The sequence below is a fragment of the Rhea americana genome, unplaced genomic scaffold, assembly GCF_003343005.1.
Source record: "Rhea americana isolate MKP2758 unplaced genomic scaffold, rheAme1 scaffold_9, whole genome shotgun sequence".
Classification (NCBI taxonomy): domain Eukaryota; kingdom Metazoa; phylum Chordata; class Aves; order Rheiformes; family Rheidae; genus Rhea; species Rhea americana.
In genome coordinates, this window is record NW_028187088.1 from 1290114 (window position 1) to 1305213 (window position 15100).

Here is a 15100-nt window from a genome sequence, read left to right on the forward strand (position 1 = left end):
ATGCTATCAGACTTTTTACCACTAGGAAAAAAAAATGTGCCAAGGATGTTCTGAGCCTAGTGATGAATACATGTGTTCACACACAGGTATTTACTAGCTGAGGTTAATCAATTAGTAAATTGTATATAACAGATAAGTTTCATCAAAGACAAATCCTGCACTGCCACAGAACTGACAAACCAGGTAAACACGTAGGCAAATCGAGTAATTCCATGTCCAAAGAAAATCAGTGAATGAGCAAGTAAGTCACCTGGAAGCACAAATAYGCTGGAAAGTTGAAAATATAATACTAAAAAACATCAAAATATTGACATAGCATGTAACGAGTTCGTTTACAGTCATAACTTATCAGTCAAACTAAGGGTAATAGTGTACCCATCTTTTGATCATCTGGACCCATTTATTTAAATTACAAGTTGACATAACTGTATAGCGAAAGGGCTATACTCATTAAATTGACTGTGTCCTTCTTAGATTAAACATGTACTATTAAAATTTGAGCCTAGTGATAACTTCAAAAGAACTTTAAAATATTCATTTGGGGTTTTAATTAAAAAAACAGAAAAGATTTTAAAAAATGAGAACAGAAAACTAAAAAGGATATCCCCCCAAAACAACGAAGAAAACATATAGTATGCTTAGATTTCTATTCTCTTTAAAAATATGACAGACTGTTTTACCACTGGAAGTGAGAATTAAAGCACATACGCCTGATGCTAAACAGCTACACATCCTGAACTCCTCTTGCACAACATATGTGAAAACAAAATCTCAATCGTCGATTGCCAGATGCCAGAAAGACAAGAACAATAATAAATAAATAAAGAAAAAGATGCACACTATAAATCAGAGCTTCTGAAGTGCAGGTAGTTTCACAGTAAATCAGAATGCTAGTTGGGAGGTAAATGATATTTGCATGGAATCATTATGTCAAATTAAGTAGAAATTATTAAAGCTAATGTCATCTTTCAATTTGCTTAAAATAATCTTCCAAGATTTGCACACAGGCTTCTCCACCAAAGTACAGCATTCCATCTGCCTTGACAACTTGTTCTGTTTGTTCTCACTTGTCTCCATTCATGGATTTTTTGGACTCTGTTATTTTCAGCGTAAATAGGGAAAGGAAATACACTGGGTTTCCTTTTGATCTAGCATTTTTCTTCCTGAGTTAGGGAATAAAATCAAGATCACAAGTGGTTCAGCTATGTAACAGCTCTGACAAGCTATCCCCAAATAAATGAAGAGAAATCAGAGGAAGTCTATTACGTAAAGTTCCTTAATATAATAGTTCTAGACAAGGGAAAGTTGGAAGGAAAAACAAGAAAAGTCAAAGGAAAGAAAAGACAAAGAAAACAACACAGAGAAAAGGGAAAGAACAAGACTAAGAAAAGGGACTCATTTGTCAAAATCCAAAATGTACCTATATTACACAATGCACTGAAGGAGCAGGACAGTCAGTGCAACTCTCCAGCCACTCCCTGACTATCGAAAATGAATACAACCATTGACCTCCCCCACTACCCAGCCCTCYGACAGATAACTGGAGCAGTCTAGGCAAACATGGGAGAGAAGAGCCAAAGAACAGTAACACTAAACTTCTGCTGTCAGAAGAGACAACAGGATTTAGATTCAGACAAGCCATTGCCTTCAAGTCATTGCTGCTGCTTGAAAGGGACAAAATCTTATTTCCTTTTTGCCAGAAAGGAATTTTACTCATGCCCTCAGCACAGCTTTTCCAGACTATTTTAGGGAACTTGGACTACCTCCATTCACCTCAGGATATTACAACTTCCTCCGCAAATAGTTACCCAATTCCACAAGAAAGATCATCTGCATTCAAGATGGCTTCATGAATCACCAAAGACCAGTAAGAGCATAAACAGAACAACTTCTTCCCGAGAATKAAGGTACTTCACCGTAAAAGTAGCTCTGGACACAACGATGACAATCAAGAAGCATTAAACTCTTTTGACCTGGTAAAATGAACACAGTCCCTCAGAAATATGGAGAATGTCAGTATTTTCTCTGAGGAAGGGAAGTTACTTTAAAAAGAGAAATGCTCCTCTCACCTGTGTGCTACCAGTCTGATCAACTGCCACTGACAGTYAACTGTCTCCCACTTTGTCCAGCAAACTTGTCCTTTGTCATTCTGGGAGCTGGTATGTTCCAACRTAGAACGAGGGAGGAGTAGGTGTATTCATTCTCCCAGATTTCCCAGAATACATGCTCCCAAGTAATGTTTGGGATGACTGCAATGAGACCTTTCTGATAAACACACTCAACAACTTCTGCACTTCCAAAACATTCTCTTGTATAGCCCCAAGAGATTAGTGAAACAACTGAAGTAGGATGAAGTTCAGATGAACAAAGCGCCACTTGGAAGGGACTACTTTCTCTGCAGCATCTGCAATTTAGCATCCTATTCATTCTTCATTTCTCAGGTGTGGTGGCAAGCAACATTTCAATTCTGCTGTAAATGAACAGAAGCTGCACCTTGTTTTATCACACAGAAATCTGGTCCTAGTGATCTTTGTATCTTTGATCTCTTGTCTTGATTATTCCTACCTTCCATGGCTACAAAAAGAACAAGGCAGCTTCTGAAAAGCTCTGACTGGTACAGAAGGCAGCAAATCATCCAGGTCAACAGCAATGTTCTTGATAAATATGAAGTTCTAATCTCTACTCTCTCTCTCCCAAAACTCTGTCTTCATGTTAAAAGCCCACAATGGGACCACATCTACCTATCCAGAAAGTAGACTCCTCCCTGTGACTATAACCTCAAACACTGACTAAGCTACAACCGACTAAAGGAATAGGACACAGAAACCATAATGGGTTGCCAGAAAATTAGTGAGACAAATCCTTAAGAGGAGCTGGACCTGCATTCAGGAAAAGTACCTAAAAATGATCCTCAATCAACAACAGAAGTGAGTGTTCTTTTTCTACAAGTACTGGCATAGCTACTTCAAAAAAAGATCTGATATACAAGTGAGGAGCATGATGGATGAAAAAGTAGATCTGTGAAAAATTGCAGTTTTACTGCTGGAATTCCTGGGGATATCTTCTTGTGTCTTTATCTACACAGAGTAACTCTGAGTTTGGGTTCAAGCTAACTCCAAGTCTCTAACAAACTTAGCTAAGTTTTTAATTTGGTTTGCACTGAAATTTCTTTAGTCTGAGAACGGTTAGAGTTGCTTTGAAAAGAAAAATTCACATTTATAAGCAACTGTATCTCAATATTAACATCCACACACCTGAAATACGTTTATGAACTTCGTCTGAATGATATCATTATCAAACTGGTATCGTAACAAATCATACTTTTTTGTGTGATTTGATTTCATGGCTAACATTAACTCTTCATGTACAGCACACACCTTTCTTGCAGACACAGCGTTCAGCAGTATGTAGTTTACATACAAATTTATTTAGTATCTAGTGAGACATGTTTGGAAGAAGAATCACAAACAATTCTGCTTTTCTTTTTCGACCTTGACATAAAAATAGGCCTCAGATTGAAATACTTTTTTTTTTTAACCCACCTCTCTGAATAAAGAATAGATAAGTCTCTACATAAACATCTTAAAAGGTTTGTGTGGTATGTGTGTTTGAAGGAGAGGAATACCAAATATATGAGTACCCCAAGCACAGAAAAGGACACAGAGTCAGTATCAAAAGTGGGGTGGGGAAACAGAGGGATATGGGGCTCCCGTGGAGTGAGGCAAAGAACAAGGGCAAATTCCCAGATTGCTTGAGAACAGGGGGTCTGGGAAGGTGGTGTGTGGAGTAATTGTAGAATGGTGTAACAGGGAATTTAATAGATCAGAAAAGGCTGAATAGGATAACAGGCTCATTGTTCAGAAAGTTCGCTTTTGTGAGCTGGCTTTAAGAGAATGCCAGGGCAACAAATGACTTAATCCTGGGGGGATGCTATGGCATAAATGAAAGCACTCTATACCTTGAAAGCCGATGGAATAAATTTCTGTATCACATAACCACACTGACGACTGCAGCTCTCAGCAAAGTCTTAAGAGTTGCAATTGGCAAAAACCACACAGTCGTGCCCTCCCATCTCCCCCCTTCCTTCTTCAGCAGCATTTTCCAATGTACTCAGGAGAGCGGGGGGAGGGAATAAGCCACATGAATGACAAATAGACATGGTCAAATGCCACGTAAAATATAATGGTTACAGAGAAGAACAGAAAAGAAAGAAAGAATTATTCTGTGCTGGCCTCCCTTCTCTCCTATGTTCTAACCACCGAACTAAACTTGGAGTCTCCTGGTTATATGAACAGAGCCATTAAGCACTACACCACCACCAATTTACACAGCTTCCGCTCCCTTGCTAAAGAAATGGAAGTGCCTTAATAGACACTTCGTGTAAAATGGAGGCTAACCTTCCAAGTCTTTCTCAGAGCATCTTATGTCTTTGGGAAACTTTCCCATTTAGTCTTGAATTTCTTGAGCCCTGTTTACAGCAGATGATGGAGCTGGAGAGTCCTATCTGATTCTTGTTAGCATCAAAGAGAGCATCTTTTCACTTATTTCAGCACTGGTTGAATCAAGAACACAGAGAAGGAAGTCTAATTAAAAATGTAAAGGTCACACTCTAGGGCATAATACAGAATATGTTACGCCTATCTTTGCTATGATGGGAGGGCAGAGAGTAGAATGGAAACATGTTAAAAATGGCACTATCAGCTTTCACTTAGCATACAAGGGAACTGTCAGAATGTTATTTATTGTATGGCTACAGGATTAAGGAAAATGTAGAATAACTTTTTCAYAGAAGAGGTGGAATAACGTTCTCAAGCAACTAGGATATTTTTTCACATAAATATTCTTATTTGAAAGAAATTCTTGATCTCATTCTAACTTGGGTAGAGAAAAGAAATAGAGAAACGTAACCCCGAAATCAAACTCATTCCAGATCTTACTTAAATTTGGCCTCTAAACTTTCAAATTCCGACTGTATCTAGATGGAACCTCTCAGCGGGTTCTAAATCTGGCATCACGAATTCTGCAGTTTTTGGAGAATCTTGTGAAGGATGGTTAATGTTGGGAAAATGTTGTGAATGATTTTCAAATTTAAATGTTTKATAGAATAAAATTATTTTGCCTTCCGAGACTTCAGCGTTGGGGGAATGTAGCTAAGCTGTAATCTGTGAGTTACCTGGTAGACACAGCATGTTACACTTTTTTCCCCTCTTCCCTCTCCCATTCATCTCAAGGGGGGGGAAAAAAGGAGCACCATAGGTGTGTATTGCTACAGCACCATGAAAAAAAAAAYAGGCTTCTGAAAAGCCTTGATCTGAGTTTAATTGAAGCACTTGTTTCCATGTATGTATGTTCCATACATGCTTCCATTTTTTGTAAGTTTAAAACATATAAAATGAGCTACTACCAGTGACTTTGAACATTTCTAGCTTGGAGAAAATAAAGGAATAGAAAGTTTCCATTACCCTATTTAAACTACATTTGGGCTTCTCTCTGTGGGGCTACTACAAAATCCTTTAAGTCCACTAGTCTCTTAGCTACATTAAATTAATGAGGCATCTCAAGCGTTCATTTTTCTACACCCTCTGTAGGCTCTCTAGTTGGACACCTACAATTCACTAAATTGGAAACATTGACCTAAGGGAGACATCAGTGCATTATCCCTGCATACAATATTGCATTGTAATGTAAAACACAGATAATATTTAGGGGATTAAGAAGATGAGGTGTATGTTGAGTGGATTTTCTAATGTCAATAGGGACAGGCTTCAGTGGACTCAGTGCAGTTCTGACCACTAAACCATCCTAGTTTCACCAGCAAGATATATAATACTATGCCCTTCCTCAGAGAAACACCCAAAACACCCAAACTACAGGAGACCCTGCTATAATGTATTCCTGCTTACCCATACAATACTTTGATTAAGGCTGAGCTACATTAACTATGATTATTAAAAATATGTATGTTTCCATAATGCTACCTTCTCTCCACTGTTATAACTCTTCACTGCCAAGGCTGTATTTATAATGAGATGGCGTGGTGTATTTTCCATTAAAAGCCTCTGCAGGAGTTTCTGTAGTTTTTCTCATGTATCGCAAGTTCAATACTCTTTCTGCATTTGCTTCACAATAACCAGTCCTTTTCCAAGTGATTAATTTTCTATTCTAAAACAATGCATTCCTTTCCCCTCTCATTTTGTTGGGTTTTTTTTTCCCTACCAAAAGAAAAAAAAATTCTTTTTCAATGACATCATGGTATAAAATTTTCAAAGCAGGTTTTAGCGGGAGATATGCAGATTGCTTTGAAAAGTTACCCTCATAAATAACAACAAAGTACTGAATTATCAAGGCTGTAACTCAGTCAGGAGGTGCTGCAACCATTTATATTATATGACCTCAGCAGAACCTCCTGATTGAATTGCAGCCTTTCATTAAATCGGGCACTCTGTATTATTTTCTCTGAACTAGAGTAAATCAGAATGGCAAAGAGATTAGCCCCAAGCCCATCTCTTTGTGATCTAGGGGCATATAATTTTTAACCGTTACCTCAATCTTATTTCATAATTTAAAAAGTTTGTGCATAATCTGTTGTGTCAATAACTCCTTTCTTTCTGAGGTGATATAGTTTGATGATATGACAAAAATAATAGTGTATCCTAGGCACACTTAGAAACTAGAACGCTTATGAACAGCAAGATTCAACTACTGAAAGCTACAGAAAAGCAGAAGAAAAAGGAAGGGAAAAGAAAAACCCTAGATTCATAGCACTGCAGATCCATTCACAAAAAGTTTGAATCCAGAAGGGACCATTAGCTCATCCAGGCTCATCTTCTATATTTATTACTGAATAGTCATTATTTCATCAACCAAAATCAAACCTTCTTCTGATTTATTTCTAACTAGCATTTTACTAGAAGCGAAACAGCTGGCCTCTGAGTCAGGACATTCCATAAATATCTCCCTGCTTTTACTGGAAAGTTGTGTGTGGAAGGATGAGAGTGGAGGGAATTGGGGTACTTCTAACATACTGTCTGTATATCTCCAGCTGGCCAATACAATGTTGCCCATTATGTGAGGGACAACCTCCATACCAGCGGTTCTCAAACAACCCCCTGCTGATGACATCCACATTTTAAATCYTTTTACCGAGTGGTTTCACCCAGAAGTTCTGGTGCTTGTGTACGTGGCCATCGTGGTGGGCTCACAGGAATCATTTCTCTAGAATATGCATCCCAGGCTACTGGGCACATGTTGGGAGTCAGTTCCACATGGAGAAGTGAGTATTTTGAAATCGAGCAGAGAAGATTACTCTGGATACACRCTTTATTTTTTGTATTATATATTTTTCTCCAGACAGTTTGTATCGTACATTGGAAGAACATGAGGCTTTCCTTATCTAGCMCTAACTTTTCACAGTATGCTTTAGTTTTCCTTATTGCTTGGACTTTGCCCCCCTTTCAAAGCCTCTACATTTAACTCAGTAAGAGAAAAGCTACAGTAAGTCCCTTTTCCTATTTTCTTATATTTGTGTAGCTGTTAGACATTTTGCAAAGGAGGGGAGTACCAGCCAGCCTTTCACAACAAAAGGGCTACTGTCACTGCGCCAGTCCCAGACATGGTGGAAACCAGCCCACAGGAAAAGGCCTGGCTCCAGTGTTAGGCCCCGGCCGAGTACAGTCACTGCATTCACTCAAATTGGCAACAGGTCTCAGTGTTCCTGGCTTTGAGCTGTGAACAAGGGTCGGGATTGAATAACCAATTATACAACCGCTGACTGAGTTTATCCAAGGTTTGCAAACTGCTATAATAGCCCAGTATTCACTGACTGTTTTATCCTTTTCCAGATATAGTGTCATATCTCCCCTTGTGCTCCATTTACATGTCACTTTATTACATACATCCATTAAAAAGGTTAATACAATGTCACAGTCAATGCCTAAATGTTGCCATTCAGTATCCTCGCTTTGCTCACTGGTACATTTCATACAGGCACATTTCTTTCTCTCCTGCTCTCTCTCTCTCACATACACACGCACACACACACATGCATGCACGYACCCACCCGCCTATGCATACCCTTTCCTGCTGCAACTTAAATCCATTTGCTATCAAAAATGCGAACAAAACAGTAGCCAAGAGTCAACAGAGTAAAAACTGCACACTCTCTGCGTTACCAGTCACTGTGAACATACTGCACTGTTAGTGAAGGGAATAACCTTTAAAACTTTGAAAGTTCACATAATTATTTAAAATTGTAGACAGTATCGAGACTTCCTGAATCACCTGGGTCTCTTAAACTATCATGAAAGTTCATTTACTAGAACTGACTTTTGAACGGTTCTTCTTATTTTGACTAAATGTTGAACATACTAAAAATTGTTCTCTTCTGATTTTTAACACTTCCCAATCTGACCCCACCTATAACCCAGACACGTAGGAGTTTGGAAAAGACTGAAAAAAAATAGAACTGAGGTCCCCTTAATCTTCCTGTGAATGACTGATGGAGATTTTGCTTAAAAGGCTTTTTTTGTGTGTGTGTGTGTGAAAGATTATTTTATCTGATCAAACTGACCATCCCCATATAAAAGTTTCTGTTTCTGAAAACAGTAAGAAAGGAAAATGACTGAAGTTCTTCTGCAGATCCACTTTGTGGCATAAAGGCATTCCTGTCATTTTTTTTCCCATTTGTTTCCTACTGTCCTGCTTATAGAAAATGGTACCAGAGACCAAAGACAAAATTTTCCCTTACAATTTTATACCATACAGCATACAAAAGCTTTATTGATTCAGTGTGAAGATATTCTATCAGTGATCAGACTGCACCTCCAAGCACACAGTCCTGTGAAGGGCAACACATAGTCACTGCCCTTTACTTAAACAGTGGTATTATTGGGAGAAAGGTATGGCTGTCAGGTTGATCAGGAGGACCTCTGATGGTACCACAGTGAAGCCAGACATATTACATGTAACACGACTTGATCCCTGATCACAAAAGTTGATTGTCATTTAATGTGGTAGGTTTTTAAAGTTAGGAAATAGTAGTTCAAGTAAAAGATTTTGATCCTGACATAAAAGCTTGTGGATATTTTTTTTCTGTTTCATTTTTGTCTAGCTTGAAATTTTATTGTTTTGGCCCAGACCAAATGCAACAATCTACCTACTTCTCTGGCATGCCTGGCCATGCAAATCAACAGCCACAGAGGAAGTATTTTGAAAAAGACTACTTTTGTGGAATCTATTTATAGATTATCACAGTCAAAAAAGTGTACAAATACATGAATATTATCAAAACTGAGAGTCATATCAACTCATCATTCCATGAAGTCTTTTTGACTCTGACGATGGAAACCAGAAGTTTCTTTCCATTATGTCTCACTTCAAAAGAACATGAAATACACTATTCATGTAAATAGCACCCTGGGTCCTAAAGCGAATAAGCCCAGCAAGCCAAGAGAAAAATCATTCATCTGAGTAAGACTTTCCAAAAAATGGTTTGGTTTGCTTTTTAAAAAAAATCCACACAGGTTTTAGATCATCTGTATTTCCTTTAATGRAGACTGATAAGGCTTCTGATACCAACCTCTGATACGTATACACAAAGTTGAATCTGATGGTACCAAATTGTGATGCAGTGCGCTTAAATTATCTTATTCCTCATTCTTCAGTTTGGGAAATGTTTGGTATATGTGAAGCACTGAGATGCACTGGTAAAGGAGAACAGCTAATGACTGCAAGGAAAGTGCAGAGCACAGAGAAATATTTGGAATCCTGCATCTATAAAGCAAACTGCAGCCCTGACATACCAAATGGAGAGACGGCCCAATTTCACACCATTTCTTTGACTCTCAGTAAAAAATGAAAATGTTGAAGATATTAAATAAGAAATCTATAGCCAAAAACTGTTTCCAAGGATTCACTTTCCCATCTAAAAGCCTGTATTTAAAGAAAAGTTCCTTCTTTTGTTCTTTTTTTTATGTCACGCCTTTTGAAACACGCACAATGCAACTGCCTACTTTTGCATCATAAAAGATCTGTGGGCACCACATTGTTCAGCTATTAGTAATAGACTCTTGATTGAGTTGGACCCTGAACGACAGACACATAGTAGCAGCAAATGACAGAAAAGAGAGTCTGGAGAAAAACCCTCCCATCAATTCACTCCTAAACCAATTATCTGCATGCTACGCGCACTATGAGATTCCATTAGAAACAAATCATATTAGCACTGTTTATTAAAGCTATGGCAAGTTGTTATCCAAAAATGTGAATTACCTCTGAATAGAAGAGAGGAATGTGACAATTCTTTTGGCAAGTGGAGAGGCTGGTATTTCTCCTTCTGTTTCCTTCTCTTGTCTAATTGTTCTAAAGAAAAAAAATTGAGGCTATATTTTGTTACCACAGTTTCTTACAACTTCATAACCTGACTTTCTACTAATCTAACTGAGCCTGAAGCAAGAAGCTTCAAAATTACGTAAAGAAGAGCAACTCAGCTGAGCCCCTTCAGAAAAGGACATTCTCTGGACCCTGACTTTTTTCTCCTGCTCAGTTGAGCATGAAAAGGAGAAAATGAGGCTGGAATTTCTATGACCAAAAGAAAAAAAAAATCATAACAACAAATCAGGACATTACACACCTTGGCAAGTTTACAAGAGTTCAAACAGAAAAGGATGCAATATTGCATCATATTTGAAAAAGACTTGCAGCAAAGAAAAAATCTATCTTTGAAAATGCTGTTATGAAAAAATGCCCTTTTTTGGGGGAAATTTTGCTAGCGAAAATTTCCACCTACCACCAGTTTTATTCACAAATACAGTATCTTACAGATACTTGAAGGTCTGCTCACCACACAAGACACTCCCAGATGTTCTATAGGCAGATGTACTACTTTATGTGAATTCATGCCCTCTGTTATTTTAACAGTGCTAGGATCTTAAATTATGTTTCTCAATCAGTATGGCTTGACACAGAGACATCAGAAGATGACAGTTTACTGTTCCCTAGTGCATAATGCTCCCCAGTCTGTACAGTTGCTTCTTGATGCTTCTTGAAAGATGGTGGATCTCAAGCAAAGTCATCGTTAGTGGAGCAGTGTTTCATTACACAAATACATGGCTTCTTACAAACACTTCAGCTAAGTATAACTGGAGAAAGAGGACTTAACCAGTACTTACTGATTGCTAACTAATATTTTTGTCTCAGACTTCAGAGGAGGTCCCTTGAAAGATGAGTATGAACCATCCAGATTTCATGAATTTGAACACTAATCTAGAAATGTTATTAGCTCAGTTTGTCTCACAATCCACAGACTCCGAAAGAAAGGGAAACGCTCCAGTGAACGACCCAAGTATTGTGTTATGATACTTTAAACTATCTCAAAAAATAATGGCTTCATTTCTAAGTACAGTAGGAGAAATTCTGACTGGTTGGTGTCCAACCAGACCTATTTATTGTGACCACACAAATAACTTCCATTAATATTCCAAGTGAGATATTAATTACTATCTAGCTATTCAGCACTTGATAGAAAAAAGTCAGTTTGATTTACTGACTTCTGACTCCTTGAAATGAATTCTTATGGGAACCAAAGAAATTCAGAGATTAGAACAAATTGTACCTGATGAAATACATTTTTATGGTCACTCACTCTGGAGTTCTTCTATTTATAATTGTGTTTTTTGGTGTTCATGGTAATTTCCTGCCCTCATCAAAAGAGAAGTGCAAAGTAGGAAATGTGAGGGCAAAATTTTTCTTCCATCAATTCAGCTGGCCAGGTGCCCTAATACAGCACACCTGTATTTCTATTACAGTTCACTTCTAAGCCTAGTGTTAGCAATAGTCAGCTTTAAGGCAAGTTCAATAATTCTAGCTTGCTAATTGTTCATTTCAGGAACATGTTATTATACTCAAGAATCTGAATGCTGCTGCTTTCATTTTAATCTCCGTTTAAAAAAGCAAAGATATGAATTTCTACTTCTTCAATTTTGAGACTGCAGCGAAGTGCTGAACTGCCAGTGGTTGGTAGATAGCTTCTATTTCAAACACATATTTATTTATCTGCGTTAGCTGCAAAATGATAGGGCTGTACTGAAGTAAAGACTCACTTGTTTCATGCTCCTAATCTTCTGCCCCACATTCCCTCATAACTTGACTATAAAGGGATGGTTTATTGGAATCTGAATTTTGAATTTGCGATGCCATGTAGATTTTAGAGCATTCCTAAACATACGGAATACAAGAAAATCTATGAAAACATTATGCCCCGAACAGGCAATAGGTATAACGAAACAGCCAGGATCAGTGAAACTCAGAGAAATGTAACTTAATTTTAACCTATCAGACTTTTAACACTTTAAGCACTCTCAGCCACATTCCTGTTGTTATACATATTTTTTAATTATTTTCCCTTACAAGAAACACGAACACAAGTCTCTCTGACACTTGCAACCCTGACTGGAAAGTGTTTTAATCTCCCTCCACTCTACTGTTAACTGACTAACAGCTCTGCAGCTGTGGACGAAAACCTCTGTGCTCTCCCCCGCGGCGCAGCACCTTCCATTTAGGGTTAGCATGGCTTCATTCTGTTCTGCCGCTGCTCGCTGCCGTACTTTTCCCCTCGCTCTCTCTCTCCCAGCCCACTGCTAACTGTTATAACCCCTCGAAAGGATTTGGGAAGCTGTCGCTCAGCGCACTACCGAGCAAGAGCCGATCGCCAAGGAAAGCGAAGCCTTCTTACCTAAACAAACCATTATCGGCTCATCTCATGTCTTTGTACTCTTTTTTTTTTTGCTATTACCTCACGGGATTAACTTTTATCTCTAATCTCTGCTCTGGCCAACTGTCAGGGAGCCTAAAAGCTGCCTGTCTTTTAATCTGTGTGTAATAATACTGCTGTTACTAACAGATAACTGTGAAACAACATGGAAGGAAGGAAAACACACAAACACACAAGGGCTGATTGCTAAAGGCCGCTGTGCCAGCTTCTACCTGAAAGGGGAGAGAGATGACGCATGATGTCCGTATTGCATTCCCTGCCTTTTCCCTTTCATATTTTCCTTTTCATTCCAAACCCCACTGAAGTGCTTCCATTTGGAGGGATCTGTTCTTATTAACCAGCTTAATCTGCTGTTCAACTTGATACAGCCCCATTTATAGGACTTTCGAGAAAATCCTCACGTACTTGTAAGTCTTCATTAAAATAAAATTAGGGCGAGGAACATGATAGAAAATAAAAAAAAAGAAAAAGAAAATTAATGATCCCGCTGTAAAGGAGACTTCCAAGGCTTCAAAACAGCCAATGTTTCTGAAGTTGCCTTAAATAAGTCTCTTACTGGGTGGCATATTTACCATGCAGCGAGTCTCTACTTTACTTGAAGTTAATTCTTTTATAAGCTCCCCCCAATACTACATTACACTATGTTTTGGAAAACAAGGCTAAGACTGAAAGAAAAACAAGGAGTACTTAATTATGGCCAGGTGTGTAAGGAAGCAATACTCATAGAAAATGGGGTCTTGTGGGGTTAGAGCAGGGAGGCAAACCCTCATAAAAACTGCTCTTGTAGGGGTATTGGTGGCATTTTTTCAGCTTTTATTAAAAGCTTATTAAAGTCAAAGACAGGCCCTTTGATTTAAATTTAATCCTTGAAAGAGTTTGAAAATCAACAGGGGAGAGGAATAAAGGAGGCATACAAAAAAATCTCAGCAGGAGAGCTATGGATACAGTATTTTAAGGCAGCAGTTGTAAGGACAGAAAGGATACAAATCTCATATGGGACAGCAATACCAATTAAACTAAGACTGTTACTGATAAATATAATTTAACTGTTGCAGTATGCAACTCTCAGGGTTTCAGCTCAGTATCTTAGTGCATCTGTAAAAAGCTACTAAGCAAACTGATGTACTCCAATCATGCTCCTGATRCAAAAAATTAAGAAAAGACTTGGGCCTTGCACTATACCTTGAATAACTGGCAAACTCAGACTCAGGGAAACTTGGACAAATAAAACCAGCACAGGTCAAAATTTCCTGCTGGTAGCTCCAAGACAATTGCTTTGGGGGCTCTTACTTTGAGGGTCCCAATTAAGACTGCCAAGGCAGTTTGGGAGAGAATAACACTAATACCCAGCTCTTGTATAGCACTTTTCATCATCAGATCTCAATGCTTTATGAAAGAGGGCATTATCATTACAGTAGTAGYGCTGCTGTAGCTGCATGGTCCAAGGGTATATGCAAGGTAAGATTTATAAGGCAAGGAAAAGTCCTTCATTAGATCAGCTAGTGTGACAGCATCACACCTGATGAAAACCCTGTATGTCTTAACAGTTCTGCAAATTTCCAGCTTTAGTTGGAAAGACGTCATCATTCCCTAGTGGGGAAAACGGGGCAGAAGACAAAACAACTTGCCTCCGCTCACCTAAGGCAGCCAGCAGCAGAGGTGAGGTCTTCTGCTCCAGAGCAGAGCCAGGTGCAATTAGAGCCAAATAGGGCTTTATGTCAACTGCCAGCACCTGTTTGAGCTGCACAGGGAAATGAATGAGAAGCCAGTGAAGGTGTCCAGCAACAGGTCCAAYGTGTCTCCTGTGGCTAACGTCACTCACAAGAAAGGAGATGCATTCTGCAAGACTGATTATCTTCTTTGTGGTTGCTAAGTACCAAACCCTCTGCACAATGTGTTGTAATAATCTCAGTTACAAATCACAGTGACCAGGATTACAGCAGTAGGGTCCAGATCTGAARGGAAATGCTGCAATATTCCAGTGAACCACAGACAACCAAAGGCAATCTAACTACTAATGGCCCTGAAACTCCAGGAACAGATAACAGATCAGAGGCAGTCCTAACTATGAACTTCTTGGCAAAGGAGGAAAAAAGCCTTTCATGAATGTGATAAAGGGCTGGAGTAGCCCTTAATCATGCCTAAAATTGTCTCCAAACGTCTGACACTCCTCTCCTGTCTACATCATACATGTTTTGCTTTTAACTCTATACTTGACCTACTTGAGCAACTTGACCAGAGCACAAAGATGTCCAGCAGCCAGAGCTAACTTTCCTTTCATTAGAACATGAGCTAGCTCTGGCTTTTTTAAGTCTCAGCCTCCACAATATT

General features: G+C 38.7%; 1 protein-coding gene across 19 annotated transcripts in view; it reads right to left on the bottom strand.

The window, feature by feature from the left end:
- SOX5 (SRY-box transcription factor 5) overlaps window positions 1-15100 on the bottom strand; it is a 636975-nt gene that overhangs the window by 175570 nt on the left and 446305 nt on the right. For 10 of the 19 annotated variants that reach the window (XM_085324081.1, XM_085324084.1, XM_085324083.1 and 7 more), the window contains one exon: window positions 10270-10359. The exons of the other annotated variants lie outside the window; for them this stretch is intronic. In XM_085324081.1, coding sequence (XP_085180207.1) covers window positions 10270-10359 — 90 coding nt within the window. The remainder of the gene's footprint in view (window positions 1-10269; window positions 10360-15100) is intronic. 19 annotated transcript variants of the gene reach the window in all.